This window comes from Rutidosis leptorrhynchoides, chromosome 2 (assembly GCF_046630445.1).
Source record: "Rutidosis leptorrhynchoides isolate AG116_Rl617_1_P2 chromosome 2, CSIRO_AGI_Rlap_v1, whole genome shotgun sequence".
Classification (NCBI taxonomy): Eukaryota; Viridiplantae; Streptophyta; class Magnoliopsida; order Asterales; family Asteraceae; genus Rutidosis; species Rutidosis leptorrhynchoides.
The window spans coordinates 691200754-691216768 of NC_092334.1; the positions used below are offsets into that span (position 1 = coordinate 691200754).

The 16015-nt window shown below is 34.6% G+C and overlaps 2 protein-coding genes across 2 annotated transcripts; one reads left to right on the plus strand and one right to left on the minus strand.

Moving 5' to 3' along the window:
* Positions 1-1895: 1895 nt before the first annotated feature.
* Positions 1896-5728, minus strand: LOC139894059 (cytochrome P450 736A117-like). Its single transcript, XM_071877254.1, has 2 exons — positions 4786-5728; positions 1896-2623 (listed from the first exon to the last, which is right to left on the minus strand). Exons 1-2 carry the CDS (start codon positions 5689-5691, stop codon positions 2015-2017), a joined length of 1515 nt encoding a protein of 504 aa, XP_071733355.1. The 5' UTR covers positions 5692-5728; the 3' UTR covers positions 1896-2014.
* Positions 5729-8290: 2562 nt separating this feature from the next.
* Positions 8291-9874, plus strand: LOC139890357 (uncharacterized). Its single transcript, XM_071873246.1, has 3 exons — positions 8291-8770; positions 8852-9504; positions 9589-9874. The coding sequence occupies exons 1-3, from the start codon at positions 8291-8293 to the stop codon at positions 9872-9874; spliced, it is 1419 nt and encodes a 472-aa protein (XP_071729347.1).
* Positions 9875-16015: the final 6141 nt, after the last annotated feature.

Genomic DNA, 16015 nt, shown 5'->3' on the forward strand with positions numbered 1-16015 from the left:
CAAAAAGCTCATTAATCCCAAGGCAGCCTGACTCAAGATCTTCCACCAGACTTTTGTTTGCTGCCGGACCACCGTCTTTTTCTCCGACAACATTAACTTCCTCCTCCGATTTGATTTCATCCTCCGAATCCATGTTACCATCAGAGAGGCCAAAACCATCGTCTTTTGAGGGAAATAATGGATCATAAGTGCTCGCAAATTCATCTGATTCCACAAAATCTGAACTATATTCAGATTTATCCTCTGACTGACTTCCATCACTAAATGCATACTTATTCATCTCTGGACATACTTGCCTCTCCTCTTTAACATTGATAAAGAACACCTTTGATTTGTGTTTAAGTTTGAGGGACTCGTTAACCACCTCTGGACTGTTTAGCTTAACAAACACCTTTCCATACGTAAGCCTTTGATGACCTTGAATGGAGCAGTTAACCGTGTCATACACTACCCCCCACCACTCTGCAATTGAACAGAAGGTGGTTTTTGTCCAGCAATGTATCAGAACTCCTGTAATTTTTAGCCATACCGTACGCCCTTCAGACCAAGAATCATCATCTCAACGTTGTACCTTATGGACCCATCTCTTCAAAGGGTGGTTTTGTTGATTAACCATCGAGGAAGCTAACTCGCTTGTGTTGAAAACTAATAACAGACTTAGACCACAAGTTGTTTGATTTGGATGTCACTGAAGCCTTCTTCCACACAGATATGTTGCGTATGTTTTAAGATATCGAAGCTTTTTTGCTTCGCACATGACCGCACAATCTAAAACTTCATTGTTGTTGTTACAATCTTCTATCACCACCAGTTTCTCATGTTTCTCTTGCTTGCCTTCTTCTTCAGGTGAAACTTTTTTCTTACCATTTAACAGTGACCTTAGATCTTCTTTGTCACATCATCCAACACCTTCCATTCTATTCCTATTTAGTCTAGTTCTTAAATCTCCCTTATCATTTAATACCTCAATAAAACGTCTCCAATCATGAAATCTATTCTCAAAGGGTTTTGCATACTATTGCTGCGTTTTCTCATACCTAGGGTTATGGAAGCTTGTAGTTTGTTTTGGACCCCTCACCGTAGCTTTGAAAATCTTGATCTGTTCCCCCATAATCTTAACAGATTCAAGTGAAAGTAGCAGATTGTTCTCATCCTTTACGTCACCGAATCTAACGAACGCAAACCTTTGGCCATTAAGAAGTCTTTTTGCAGCAACATAGACATCCCTGACTGCACCAAAAGGTTTGAAGAGCTTCCAAAAATCGAGTACACCCCACGATTCCGGAAAGTTAAAGAACATGTACGAGGTTAGATGATTTCCACCTGAATGCTTGTGATGCTGCCTGTAGTCGCCGCCGTATTGCCCTCTATCTCTAGCCGTACCCGCCCTCACCGAATTCACTCTCTCTATTTTCTCTCTCCACTCTCTCTCTCCCCATTATGATATTATCCAGTTGATTTGAGAGTAATAATTTCATAAGCAATGTATAATTTATTTTGTTTATCGGTTGTGTTTCTAATTGCTCTGTATAAACTTTGTTAGGTTTAGATTAATGTCAAGGTTTGAATTGAGATTTGACAAATACGAAGGTAGAGACATTAGGGTTTTGTGATTTTTAATAAAAATGTGAATGAAGGAGATGTAGGGATAAAAGTGAATGGACAAACATGCCCTAACGTGCAAGTCACGTGTCCAGATTTAACGAGATGAAACTAACGGGAGTTAATGCAAGGAAAACCGTGTAACAATATGATAATTCGAGGTTTTCTTATATAATATTATATATTATAATTGTAGAATATAGATGTAGATTCGAAATTGATTCTTAAAGAAGCCTCAAATGTGTAAACGCTGAATGAACTAGAGTTTAATAATATAAGTTATAGATATTCGATAAAGCAGAAAGCTATTCATTCATTCAATCACAATTTAATGTGTTACAACACCACATTGTGAGTTTATGACATACAAAATAACACACGCACAGTAGGCCAAAGTTTTATATATATCTTCTCAAACTTTTGAAATTGCAAGCACATCTAGAGGTACTCTCCTATGGACAGCTAGCCCAACAGTCTCACTAATGTCCATATCCTCCCCCTTTTGCCCATCAGGTAACACAAAATCAAACTGATGCACCAAATTAGCTAACACGAGATCATTTAGTATCATTGCAAACTGGATTCCGGGACACATCCTTCTACCTGAACCAAACGCCGCCAACTCAAAATGATGACCTTTGTAATCAATCGGACTATCCAAGAACCTCTCGGGCCGAAATTCATCAGGGTTGTCAAAAATACTCGGGTCTCGACTAATGGCCCATTGATTAATAAATACTTGTGTTCCTACTTCAATATCATAGCCCATTACTTTAACATCTTGGGTACATACACGAGGAGCAAGTAGTGGTGCAGATGGATGCATTCGAATAGTTTCTTTTACAACGGCCTTTAAATAGATCATTTTATCTAGGTCGTCTTCAGTGATCTTGGTCTTGCCTTTTGCAACTTGTCTTACCTCTTCTTGTAATTTTTTCATTACACGAGGATTTTTTAATAATTCAGTGAATTCCCACACCATTGTTGCGTAAGTTGTATCCGTTCCACCAACGAACACATCCTGCAAATGCACGAGTTTCAATCCATTACAACAATTTTTTTATGGTCAGAATACTTTTTACTTATATACTTAAATTGAAAGAAGATACGTTACTCTTTATTCATTAGGAATATGTTACAATTTTTATATTAAGCTTTGATTAAGTGATAGAAGGTTTTTTTTTTTTTTTTTTTTTTTTTTTTTTTTTTTTTTTTTTTTTAAAAAAACATATAGATATCCATCGATACGGATAGATATAGAATATTTATTTATAGATATTTGGTTTGGATGCGGCCGCCAATGTTGAGTCAATATTCAATGTTCTCGATATTAAGTCAAACACGTGAGTTTGTAAGGTCTTGATGATAAGAAAACATTTTTTATTGATATTTTGGATGGAGCAAAACTTTTTTTTTTTCCGAAAAAATAGTACAACCTCTTTTAATTCTATTGTTCGCTGTTATTTTTTTCAATATTCATATTGATTGTCCATTTTTATAAATTAAAAAATAATATAATAAAGTTTTTTTATGATCATACTTTATACATTTAAGATAAATATATAAATAAAAAGTAAGCGGTAAAACAGAAAAATAAACAAAATGTACATGTAACAATCACTTTTTCTTACACTGTGTATTTTTTATCCGAGAACAGTAGATTTGAGGAGGGAGTAATATAAATAAAGATATTGTTAACAATAACTCTTATTGTTGTTGTTAAAGTACATAATTATATTGTACATAACAGTTGAGATTGACTTTTTGATGCGGTTATGCAAATGCACAATGCATTTATGCACGTTAACGGTAGTTTTAAATGGTTTTGTTAGTAAATTCAATAAATAAACAAATCTAAAAATTCTAGGAACATATATTTTTTCGAGTAAAATATACACCAAAGTATCTTTGCTTTTTCTTTTCGATAAAAAGGGTTGAAATTAGAAAATAAAATTCTCATATTTAACTCTAGTGTATTTTTTTTATTTTATTATTTTTTTTTTTTTTTGAAAAAGGAGTTTTACTTACGTATGCCCCATACTTAGTATTTATTATAGTATTTATTAAAGTGATACTTTGTGTGAATATTGAAATTTGTTATTAACAAGCAATTGGTCCACCGCGCGATGCTGCGGTAAACTTAAGAATTTAAAAAAGTCACAGGTTATCGCAAAAAGTTGCTGGGAGTTACATACAAAAGGTTATTACATGACTTTGCATACATTGCATAATCACATGCTCTTTTTGATCTTGGAATGTCTTTCCTTCACTTGTAGTTAGCGAAAGTTGTCCAACATGACTGTAATATGCGGAATATATTAACACAATTTAATAAGGCACCATAAAACATAATAGCCCGAGATATTTAACGTTTTTTGAAAAGCGTCCATTTTGTGTAAAGGTAGGTGCGTTGTGTTCGTAAAATTATTTCGAGTTAAACCGTGGTTTTGGAAAAATATAACGCGTGGCAAGCGAGAAGATGTTGTCCGTTGAAGATTTGGGTGGTTTCTTTTAAGTTTTTTTTTTTCCTTATTTAGAAATATGTAAGTTTCACTTTAGCCCTTGAAATTTGGGTTGTTTGACATTTGATAGTAAAGGGTGCTAGTGGGTACAACGATTTAAGCAGAACGTACAACTCCTCTAAGCATGGAAGTGGGTTACTATTTAGCAATAGTAACCCAAATTTGCTCAATTGTATATATGTATAATGAACGTGTAAAGTTAATAATTATTAGTCTCTATTAACTGTATAAGATGGTACTTAAGATAATTTTGTCTTCATTAAAAACTTCCTATCACGTGTTATGGAGCATATTTCAACAAAATTCATATAATAAATCATTTATTAATTAGTAATACTACGAATTAATTACTACTCCATCCGTTCCATATTAATGGATTTATTATTTTATTTTGTTTGTGATATTTCACATTAATTATCCTCTTTCAAAAATGAAAAAAAATAAATAATGTAATAAAATTCGTTTATGCCTCTCTTTTTAATATCTAAGATAAAAAAAAAAAAAATAGGTAAAAAAAGGGGTAATAATGAAAACTTAATAAAAAAGCTTAGTATATGTGAAAGTCAGTGTATTTTTATTGGGATGATAGAATTGAGACGAGGGAATAATAGTAAACGGTGTGAAAAACAAACAAGCTAGAAATTAAATGAAGTTTAATTACCAATATAATAGCTTTGATAGCATCCCTACTCAGAGTAAATTTGTCATCCCCATCGTTCTGGATTTGTAGAAGAAGGTCCACATAATCTTTATCTTCTTCAGATTTTTCTGTTTTCTGAGCAAGGTGCTCCTCGATCACGTTTTCAAGAAACTTATCAAGTTGCTTTGAAATTTTTACTGCTCTAGCTTCATATCCATGCAACCAATCCACGAACGACAACCATGGAATATAATCCCCAATACTAAAAACGCCCATCAATTCAATAAAATTTGCAAATAATTCTTTAGAACTCGCACCTTCATATTTTTTACCTAACGACGTTCTACAAATTATACCATTTATAATTGAAAGCACCAATGAGTTCATATTGATAACCGGTGAAGAAGAACAACTCATCTCTTTGATTTTTTCAACTAGTAAATCTGTTTCTTCTTCTCTCATTTGACGAAACGATTCGACTTTTTTTGGACTTACAAGTTTGGTAACGACAGTGCTTTTATTCTGTCTCCACTGTTTTCCATAGTTTGCAAATGCGATGTCCACAGCGTTATAAATAAGTTTGTTTCGAACACTTGATGTGGGCCGATTTGAAAAGATAGCGTCATGAGTTTTCATGATTTCACGAGACGCATCGGCAGAAGACACTATAAGAACAGGGACACGACCGAAATGAAGAAGCATTAAAGGGCCATGTTTGTTGGATAAAGCTTGGAGAGAACGATGAGGGTTTGCACCAAGTTGGTGAAGGTTTCCAATTATAGGAAGTCTTGAAGGTGATGGTAGTGGGTTTTTTTGGATTTTAGTTGTTGGAGATAAAAACCATACAGAAATAATGAAGATTACCAAAATGAATGTTGAAGGTAGAAGAAAGGAAGAAGAGAAGAAATCAGAAAACATAGTCAACATATTTGTGTGTAGTGCTAAGTTGAGTACGAATTATACAAAGGCTAGAGCATAATAATATGTATATATAAGCTACACTTCTCTTTCCCATTTTGGACGGAAGTTGTATTATTTTAATCCGTACTATTCTTGTCTATTTCAAAGAAAATCTTCACTTACATAAATTTACTCCGAGTCATTCTACTCTCTAATTTGTCGCTATTTTAATATTTAGAATTTTCTAACTTATGTCCTACACATTCAATGAACAATAATTTCCAATAAATAATTAAAATCATACAGTAATTAATATCAAAGTATAAAAGTTGGTGGTCCGCCTCCTTTAGGGGAGGTCAGGAGTTCGACCTCCGTTGGCTACATACTTAAAAACACAATTTCATATCTGACATGAAGTATCCACCCATGACACATTTCTCATATCGTTTGGGGAGGTAAAGGGGAGGGGGTTTTACTTGGCCGTGCCCTTGGATCGGTTTCAAGGTTTCCTCCGGGGCATCGATGAGAGCGAGGTTATTATCGCTGCATCGGCATAGTCGAAACGGGAGATGGTCGCAACGGGTGGTTTAGTCCCCTCGGGTGATCCCATTCGCTGTCAAAAAAAAAAATATCAAAGTATATATGAAAATAAAGACAAAATTGCTGAAATGGTCCCTGTGGTTTGTACCAAAAAGCTGGTTTCGTCCCTAGGCTTTTTTTTGATGGATTTCGTCCCCGACTTATGTCCCTTCTGCTGGTTTGGTCCTTATTTCTGACGGTCGTCTGTTTTAGACGTTAAATGGAAGCACGTGCCAAAAACGTGATGGGTAATTTCCGAATTACATTTTAAGGGACCGTTTGAGCAGTTTTTAAACTTAAATGAGTAACAACAAACCTCAAGGACCTTTTATACACTCCTACCAAACAATCGACACTCACAAACCCTAGAACACAAAAAACCCTACAGTGAAATCGGTTCAAAACCTAATTCGAACAACAATGTCTGACGATTATTACAGGATAAGAGAAGAAGGAGAAGATTACGATCTTGTTGACGTATACAGTATGTATCTAGTCTACATTGTTAGCCCTAATTTACTGTAAAAGTAGCATTTTTTTCAAAAAAAATGAAATTAATGGATTTTTTTTTTGTTGCTCTTTCAGGTTTGTATCCGAACTATTTCTCAATAAAGCTTCATCATGGGGGTCATTTTACAGACAAGCCTGGAAGAGAATACGTCAATGGTAGGGTCACTTATATTGATCTTATTGACATTGATACATGGTCTGTAATTATGATGAATGATATTATTGAGTCACTTGGGTACGATGGTAGAAGTTTGATTTTCTTCCACTTTTTGAAACCTAATACTCATTTGGATTATGGATTACAAGATTTTGGTAGTGACCAGGATGTTTTGAACTTGATGTCGTATGTGACTGATCATAAAGAAATATGGATGTATAGTGAACATGATTTCAGTAATGTATATGCACAACTGAGTCCATTAGGTAGACCAAAAATTATCATAGAAGACCTTGAAGAAGATGTTCCAGTTGTCCCAAAACCAAGTGCAAGTAAAAAACACAATGTAAAAAATGGTAGTTTATGTAGGAATCTTGCATTAGAATATGGTGAATGTTCTCAGAAGCAAGTAGATGATTTTGTTAACACCCAACAAAGTGAAGTATTGAATGATAAGGAAACTAAAGATGTATTGCACCATATGTGTGATGATGTTCAAGTAGATAATGAGGGAATTGGGGGTAATTTAGATGAAAATGATGATGTGTTGGTGGAAGATGAAGCACAAAAAGTAGCTGAAACTGAGGATGTGATGGTGGAAGATGAGGATGACTTGGTGGAAGATGAGACTGGGGATGTGATGGTGGAAAATGAGGATGACTTGGTGGAAGATGAAGCACACAAAGTAGTTGATGTGCATGTTGATATGAAAGAGTTCATGTGTAAGTTTTCAAAGGTGCCCATCAACACTGATGTCACTGAAAACACTGATGGAATGGGGGATGATTTAGAAATAATGGACTTTGATGAGTTTTCTAGTGGTGATGATGCTGATCTTGGGGAGGATCCAGTAAGGAGGAAGAAGATAAAGGAGTTGAAAAAGCAACAAAGAGAAAATACAGATTTAACAAAGACTCATTTTCAGTTGGGCCAAAAGTTTTCAAGTGCAGCAGAGGTAAAAAAGGCAATCAGGGTACATGCAGTAGAAAGTAGAAGGCACTTGTTTATTAAAAAGAATGACAAATTAAGGGTTAGAGCAATATGTTTGGGAGTAGTGGATAAGACTAGTCAATGTTTGAAAAGTGATCCAGAAGAGAGTACCTCATGTGGGGTGGCGAATAAAACAAAAAAAATAAAGATGCTTTAAAGTCATGTGAGCTACCAGACAATAAAGAGGGGAAACCTAAAAAGTGTGAGTGGGCTCTTCAAACATCTAAACTCCCAAATCTAGAAACTTGGCAAGTAAAAACCTACAAACCTCATCATACATGTTTGCATTCAAGGGTTAACAAGCACTGTACCTATACTTTCCTTTTTAAATAATTGGTTGACCAATTAGCATCTAACCCTAACCTTCTAACAAAAGCTGTTAAGGCTCAAATGGAAGCAAAGCATGAGTTACAAGTTTCTAAATTCAAGGCTTATAGGGCACTGAGTAAGGCAAAACAAATTTTGAAAGGTGATTACATTGATCAGTATGCAGATATGAGGGATTACCTTGAAGAGTTAGTTAGGTGTAACCCAGGAACATCTGTGAGGGTTCAAACTGAGAATAATAATCCAAAAGCTAAAACACATGTGTTTAAAAGGGTGTACATCTGTTTAGGAGTGTTGAAACAAGGTTTTAAAACAACTGGAAGAGACTTGCTTGGTGTTGATGGTGCTTTTATGAAGGAGCCTGCAACTGGACACATGTTGACTGCTGTTGGTATAGATTGCAACAATGGTATTTACCCAGTAGCATATGCTATAGTTGAGCAGGAGTGTTTTTCATCATGGGAATGGTTTTTGAAATTATTAGCTGAAGATTTGGAGATTACACCTATGTCAAACTTCACTTTCATAAGTGACAGGCAAAAGGTATGATTTATTTGGTTAATAATTTTTATGTTAATATGATGTACTATTATTACATTGTGCAATATGCTTTTGAATGTACAGGGTCTCCTTCCTGCTATTCAACAGCAATTTCCTTGTGATGAGCATCGATTTTGTCTAAGACATATTCATGAGAATATGAAGACAAAAGGGTGGAGAGGACATGCTTTTAAAAATTACTTGTGGAACTGTGCTAGGGCAACAACTGTACCACAGTTTGAAAGGGCTATGTTGGAGATGAAAAAATTGGATGCAAGATGTCTCAAATATCTAGCTGACATTCCACCAAAACATTGGGCTAGAAGCCATTTCTCACATAGGACAGTGTCTGATGTTTTGCTAAACAACATGTGTGAGGTTTTGAATAGGTGGTTGTGTGATGCTAGGGACAAGCCAATAGTGACTGCATTGGAGTATATAAGAGAGTATTTGATGAAAAGGATTGCTAATGTGTTGAATGTGGCTGCCAAAAGTGATGGACCTCTAACTCCTACTGCTACTAAGTTATTTGATGTGGTGAAGAGAGAAGCTAACAGTTGTGGTGTATTGTGGAATGGTACTGGGCAATATCAGGTGAATGGTCCTCATGGTGACCAAGTTGTGGTGGATATGCAGAATAGGTCATGTGCTTGTAGAAAATGGGAGATAACAGGCATGCCATGCAAGCATGTTGTTGCATGTTTATATAACATGACTGAGAATTCAATGGAAGTAGGGCATGTTGAAGACTGGGTTCATCGTGTTTATAGACTAGAAACTTGAAAACAAGCCTATGCTTTTAGCATTCAACCTGTTAATAGGAGAGAGTTGTGGGTGAAGTCTTCTGTACGTGTAAAACTGTTACCACCAAAAAAGATCAAGACTGCAGGCAGGCCTAAGAAATCAAGGAGTAAATCGATGGATGAGAAGGAAGATGCTAATAACAGGGGGAAATTGACAAGAAAGGGGAAGACTGTGCAATGTGGTAAGTGTAAATTGTATGGGCATAACTCTAGGGGTTGTGGAGATGATGGCAATGATGGGAAGAAAAGGAAGATGTCAAGTGAAGCTGCTAGCAAGAAGAAAGGGAAAGGGCATGTTGTGTAGTTGGTGATGTCTTGTTTTTTATTGTCTTTTGAACTTGTAATGGTTTATGTCCTTTGAACTTGTAGTGGTTTATGTCTTTTGAACTTGTTTGATTAATGTCTTGTGAACTTGTTTGATTATCAGTGTACTGATCATGTATTTTGGACATGTTGTTTGATGTTGCCAATTATTCCAGGTTTATTGTAATGGTAGTTTTATGTTAGATGATGGTTTGTTAAAGTAGTTGTTATGATACCATTTCTTTGAACATTACATCGAACCATTTCATTACATAATACCAAAACACTCTTTTTTTGACCATTTCATTACACATTACATTGAACCAAAAGACAGTAGAATGAGTTACACAACCAAAACTAAATACAATGACCATTTCATTGAACCTAACCAATAAATTACCACAAACTTACTAACCAAACTACAAGACGATGACTAACAACAACCTACTAGTTTAGCACAACATAAACAACAAAGAAAAACCAACTAAGCATCAACATCATCTTCAACGTTTTAACTATCTTCTCCAGCCTGTTTATCCTGTTCAATAATCCTGGAATGATTGCAACAGCACGTGCACCCATTGGTGGGTCAAACCACAAGAAAAAATGGCAATCTGAAGACTGAAGCAAAAGGACCAAAATTGATTAAATGTAACGATTAATAATACCTACAAAACATAGAATCAAAATCCAATTCGTTATTCAGTTCATCAATTACCTGATTTGGGCAACAATAAAAATGTCGACCTGGGTTGCTGTCGGTCCAGGAACATTTGCGTACAGCTATCAAACCACAATAACAATTAACCATCTTGAAGACACGTGAGTAATGAAGCCCTAAATTGAACGAATTTGTGTTGATTTTTTCAGATGGCGAGAGGTAGAAGATGGATTTTGCACCTGAATTTAAAGAGACAACGATTGAGTTAGGTGAAGCTATTAATATCATTTAAGTTTAAAAACTGCTCAAACGGTCCCTTAAAATGTAATTCCGAAATTACCCATCACGTTTTTGGCACGTGCTTCCATTTAACGTCTAAAACAGACGACCGTCAGAAATAAGGACCAAACCAGCAGAAGGAACATAAGTCGGGGACGAAATCCATCAAAAAAAAAGCCTAGGGACGAAACCAGCTTTTTGGTACAAACCACATGGACCATTTCAGCAATTTTGTCTGAAAATAAATGAATTAGTTAATTAGTTTAAAGCTATAAATAGAATTCCTGACTACATTTAATTGTTCTTATTTCTTCGTGCCGAGCATAACATAGCCAAACATGTTTTAAATTTAGACTCAATTTATTGATTTATTGTTAACTAAAATTATAATTATAATTATATTACTCGTATTTATTAGAGTACATGAAGAAAGTGATACTAAGCCTATCTTTGTTGAAAGAATTATAAATTATAATTGAATTAAAATTCGTTCCAATAAAGTATGTTAGTTTCAAAGCCAATGAAATACATTTTAATAAACAACATTATATTAATAATTGCTTTCTATGTTCAGTTTTAAAGCAAATAAAGGTAATAAATAAACAATTTATAACTCATAACCACGTCTTTAGTCAATTTTGTGGCTATAAATCCTATTGAACGGTAGTCCAAATTTTTTGGCTCTCAATCACAATATAGTCAATTATGTACAGGCTTGATAAAGTTGAATACTTTTCTGGCAGTAACTAATGAACTTGAAAAATATCGTATTAACATTCTCTGCTTTAAAAAATTCGAATTACTTCCCGATTACTTATTTTATTTTTGAGAGTAATCCGTTTTGAATTTCTACAATCCATTTAATTAATCGGTTAACATCGATTCATGGCTCAAAATCAAATTTGATAATCAAAGTCGGTAAAGTTTAAATTTGTAAACATTTTAACATGAATTTAAACTACAACTTTAGAGTATCTGAACATAAAGGACAATTTTAGACAATTATTTTAAAGTTTTTTTGTTTACATTTTTGTTTTTGTTTTATATTTACACATAAAAATTTTGAAATTTAACCACGCATGCTTGTCTGAGTGGCCACCGAGTTGCCCAATGAAGCACATCACCCCGGGTTCAATTTCTGTCTATGACAAATTGTTCTAAAAGGGAGTGTGACTAGAAGGTGCGCATAATGCGCAATTCACCTGGTACCAGGTCTCGCGTTCGGGGGGATTGATTACCCGAGGTTTTACCTTCTATGAGGGAGCCAATGTGCTCGTTCATAGGAGGGTTTTCTCGCTTACCAAAAAAAAAAAAAAAACTTTCTGAAGTTTAATATTTAAATGTACTGAATATAATCTGATTAATTCTCGAATTGCCGATTTTCTTCCAAAGTCTCAATCGATTAATCTTCAGATAGCGAATTTTGCAACCTTTTTCACATTTGTAGTTCGGAACCATCAATTTCTTTCACTTTCTGTTCCCGGTTTAATTATAAAGGTTAATAATGACGCTCATAAAATACGCTAACATATCGTGCAAGCTTATGACCGCAGAGCCTCACTCGATCATCTTCAAAGGCCAGCGGCGCACAATATTTGGCGCAATTCAGCTATATAGCAACGCGCGTAGAGCATCACGATATCGGGAGAATGCGTGGTATGATGGCGGGGATTGAATAAGACAAAAGACAGTACAAGGTACTAAGGACGGAATCTCAGTGGTCGTACGAATTGCAGGACGTGGAAAAATAGCACGATATGGAGGGGACCACGTGAGTGCATGATCCATGCTACAGAATAGTACTACTCTGTACTATTCTGTCCCCTCCCTCTTTTCTTGTCGCCTACGTGGCAGAAAAATGACAGCCACTCTTGCTTATAAATACTCACATCCAACTCTACATTCCACACATTTTAGATAGAGAAAAAAGACTCATATTCCACATCACTCTATCTGCGCAATTATAAAAACGGTTCTCAGGTAACGTTCCTTGAACACTAAAGTCCTACACCGTCCAACGAGCTATCGTCTCCGGTTAACCCGAATGATGGTGGGTTACGTTTAACCACCCTTTCTGAGATCATCATCTCGTATAAGGGTTATTCACGGTACTCCGGACCGGAGTGTTAAACTCAAGAAACCCTTAAATCCCCCTTTATAGTTGATCTAGCATGAACCGAACCCCTTGGACCATTTTATGCTTGATCAAATGGCGCCATCCGTAGGACAAGAAAGTTAAAAGGTTTAAATATATCTTTTTTCTTTATTGTTCTTAACGTTTTCTCATTTTTCCTTCTCAGCTCTCGTTGCGCTGTCCATAATTGAGCTCACGAAAGAAAGGCATACGCAAGTATGACCACCATATCTTCGCGCAGAATCTCTTTTCCATGTGATTTGATTATTATGGAGTACTCCCCCGTCTCTAATTTACTATTCAGTCTTTCATTTTGAAATGTTCAAAATTAATTATCCACTTCCTTAAATAAAAAAGTATAAAAAACTTAAATTCTATTATGTCCTTAATGTATGTAGATATGATTAAAAGAGAAAGAAAAGTTAAATGTAAAACTGGAAAGTAAATAGAAAGTAGATTACTTTTATGATATTGCCTTAAACTGTGTTTTTTTGTCTATAAACTATTAATATGAGAAGGAGAGAGTATCTGGTTATGATTGGCTAATCAAACCGTTTTCATTCGTATTTACCAAATTTAACATAGTTTAAAATTTGGTTCATCAATGTATAATTGTCTCATTAGCCATTTTTCTCATTTGTATTCACCTCAATTCGTTGGCTGTATCACCTAAATTCATGGATATATCACTTATTTTGTGAAAATGTAACACAATAAAGTGGGAAGAACCGAAGAAGCAACCTAAACTGTCCCATAGGATCCATATGTTAAACAACTAGATAATGGAGAACGAAAAACTAGAGTAAACCCGAAGGCATGTATGCTTAATTATAAGTGCATATCTAATATCATATCATATCATTGTAGTGGTCCTTTTTTTATGTTTTTTTTATAGAAACCATTATATAAACGATCGCATTTGTTCCCACATAGAAGGTAAAATCTCGGGTAATCAAGCCGCCGAACGCGAGACCTGGTACCGGGTGAACTGCGCATTATGCGCACCCTCTAGTCACACTCGATTCGTTAGTTTATTTACCTGGTACCGGAAAAACCATGTATTGTTGTGAGCGAGTTAACATATAAAAATTTCAAAGATCATAAAAACAGTACATCGATTCGTTAAGTTTATTTACATTAACGTTTTCGAATATTAATAACGTATAAATATTTAAAGCAAAATGGCATTGATAGAAAATGATAATGTTAAACGAATATATTGTTTTGTTTTTTAATGAAATTTCGTTGCCTTTTAAAAAAAATAGTGTGAATTTTTTTTTTTTTTTGACACGTAGGGAGTAATAATTTGCAAATAGAGTTATGAAACTTATTAATTCAAAATTTGTTGTTAATGTTTAATTAGTTATATGTAATCAATATTATGATTTTTTTTCCTTCACAAGTGTATAAAAGATGTGATGTGATGTGATAATTTTAAATAATTAAATGACTTAAATATTAGATAAACAATACACATAATGGGATCGTACACCAATCCAGATTATCATTTTAGTCAAAACTGGAGTGCAACCAACTGAGCTATAAAAATTAAAAAAATATCATCGATGAAAATGGCACCGCTCAAAATTGAAGCAACGTTATGGCGGATGCGTTATAAATTTATGTACGTGAAACGATATACTTATAAAACAGAGCCCAATATTCAAAAGAGCCTAATGTTCATTTGATTTGTACGTTTTCTACAAGTGTTATTTTTATTTATGCTAATAATTATAACGTTTTTTAGTATTATTTAACTTATTACAAGTATTATTATATTTATAAAACTTTCGTATATAAAATGTCTGCTTTTATATAAAAAAATATTATTCACAAAAAAAAAAAAAAAAAAAAAAAAAAAAAAAACTGTACCTAATGTATAACTTCTCATTTTTCAATAATCCTCTATAATAATGATGTCTTTACTAATACTATACCGAACTAATACTAGACCGTATAGTACCGATTTGAAAAAAGACAACCTCTTTTTGAATATCGTACTAAATTAACACTATCAGTACCAAGTCGGTATTGGTTCTAGTTTTCCGTACCCATACCATATAGTACCAATACATGAGTTTTCGACTCATTATGCGAGTCGACTAATCTCAAGAGACCGCGAGCTTTGCGGTTAGTCCAGAGTCATGTGAGCAAACCTCTGTAGTCACAAAGGGATTAATTTCCAGCTTTATGGATATAAACTAACGACCTCCACTTTGAAAGTGGAGACTCTTACAACTCCACCTCCGCCTTCATGGTTTTGTTGTTACCTCATTAATATACACTAGTGGCGGATCCATAAATTTTTTATGGGTGCAAAGCGTTTAAATTTTTTTTATAGAAAACAAAAGGACGGATGTCGAAATTTAACATAAAAAATACACCAAACGTCGAATTTTAACACATAAATACACTAAAAAAAATTTGGTCGTCGAGGACGGCTGACCCTGATTACCCCTAAATAGATCCTCTCCCCATGATACTCCAAGTTTCATTCGAGAGGTATGATGTGGTGCATAGACGAACTTATAAGTATCTAATGAACCAAAAAAGTACTTAATGAAAAATAATGTACAATCTAGTTATTTATAAACTAGAGAAGACCACCGAGCCTTTGGCTGAGTGGTACTAGCTCCATGTGATGTGGGCCCGTACTCATCTCTCTTTGAAGTGGTGCAGGTTTGAATCCTTGAGAAAGGTTTTCTCCAGGATCCTGTATGAAATTGAGGTGTATGCCGAAGCCATTACAATCAACCATTAGGTTTCATCCAAAGCACACTGGATTCGTAGAGTTGAGGTGTATGGCGAAGCCACTCGAAGGTGTGCGAGAAGTTTCCTCCTAACATGTGTGAGAGTAGCAAATGAGAATATTCGATATCAAAAACTGCCGTTCAAAAAAATAATAATAAAAGCTAGAAAAGGTGCAGTTGATGCTGGTATATAAAAAAGGTATAATTGACTGTTTTCTATGTATCTACTTGCCATACAGAAGCAGTTGCTAGTATTTAGTTTTTCTATATGTCGAAAACTAAATAATTAAATTTATCTTGACTTTACGATGAGGACCA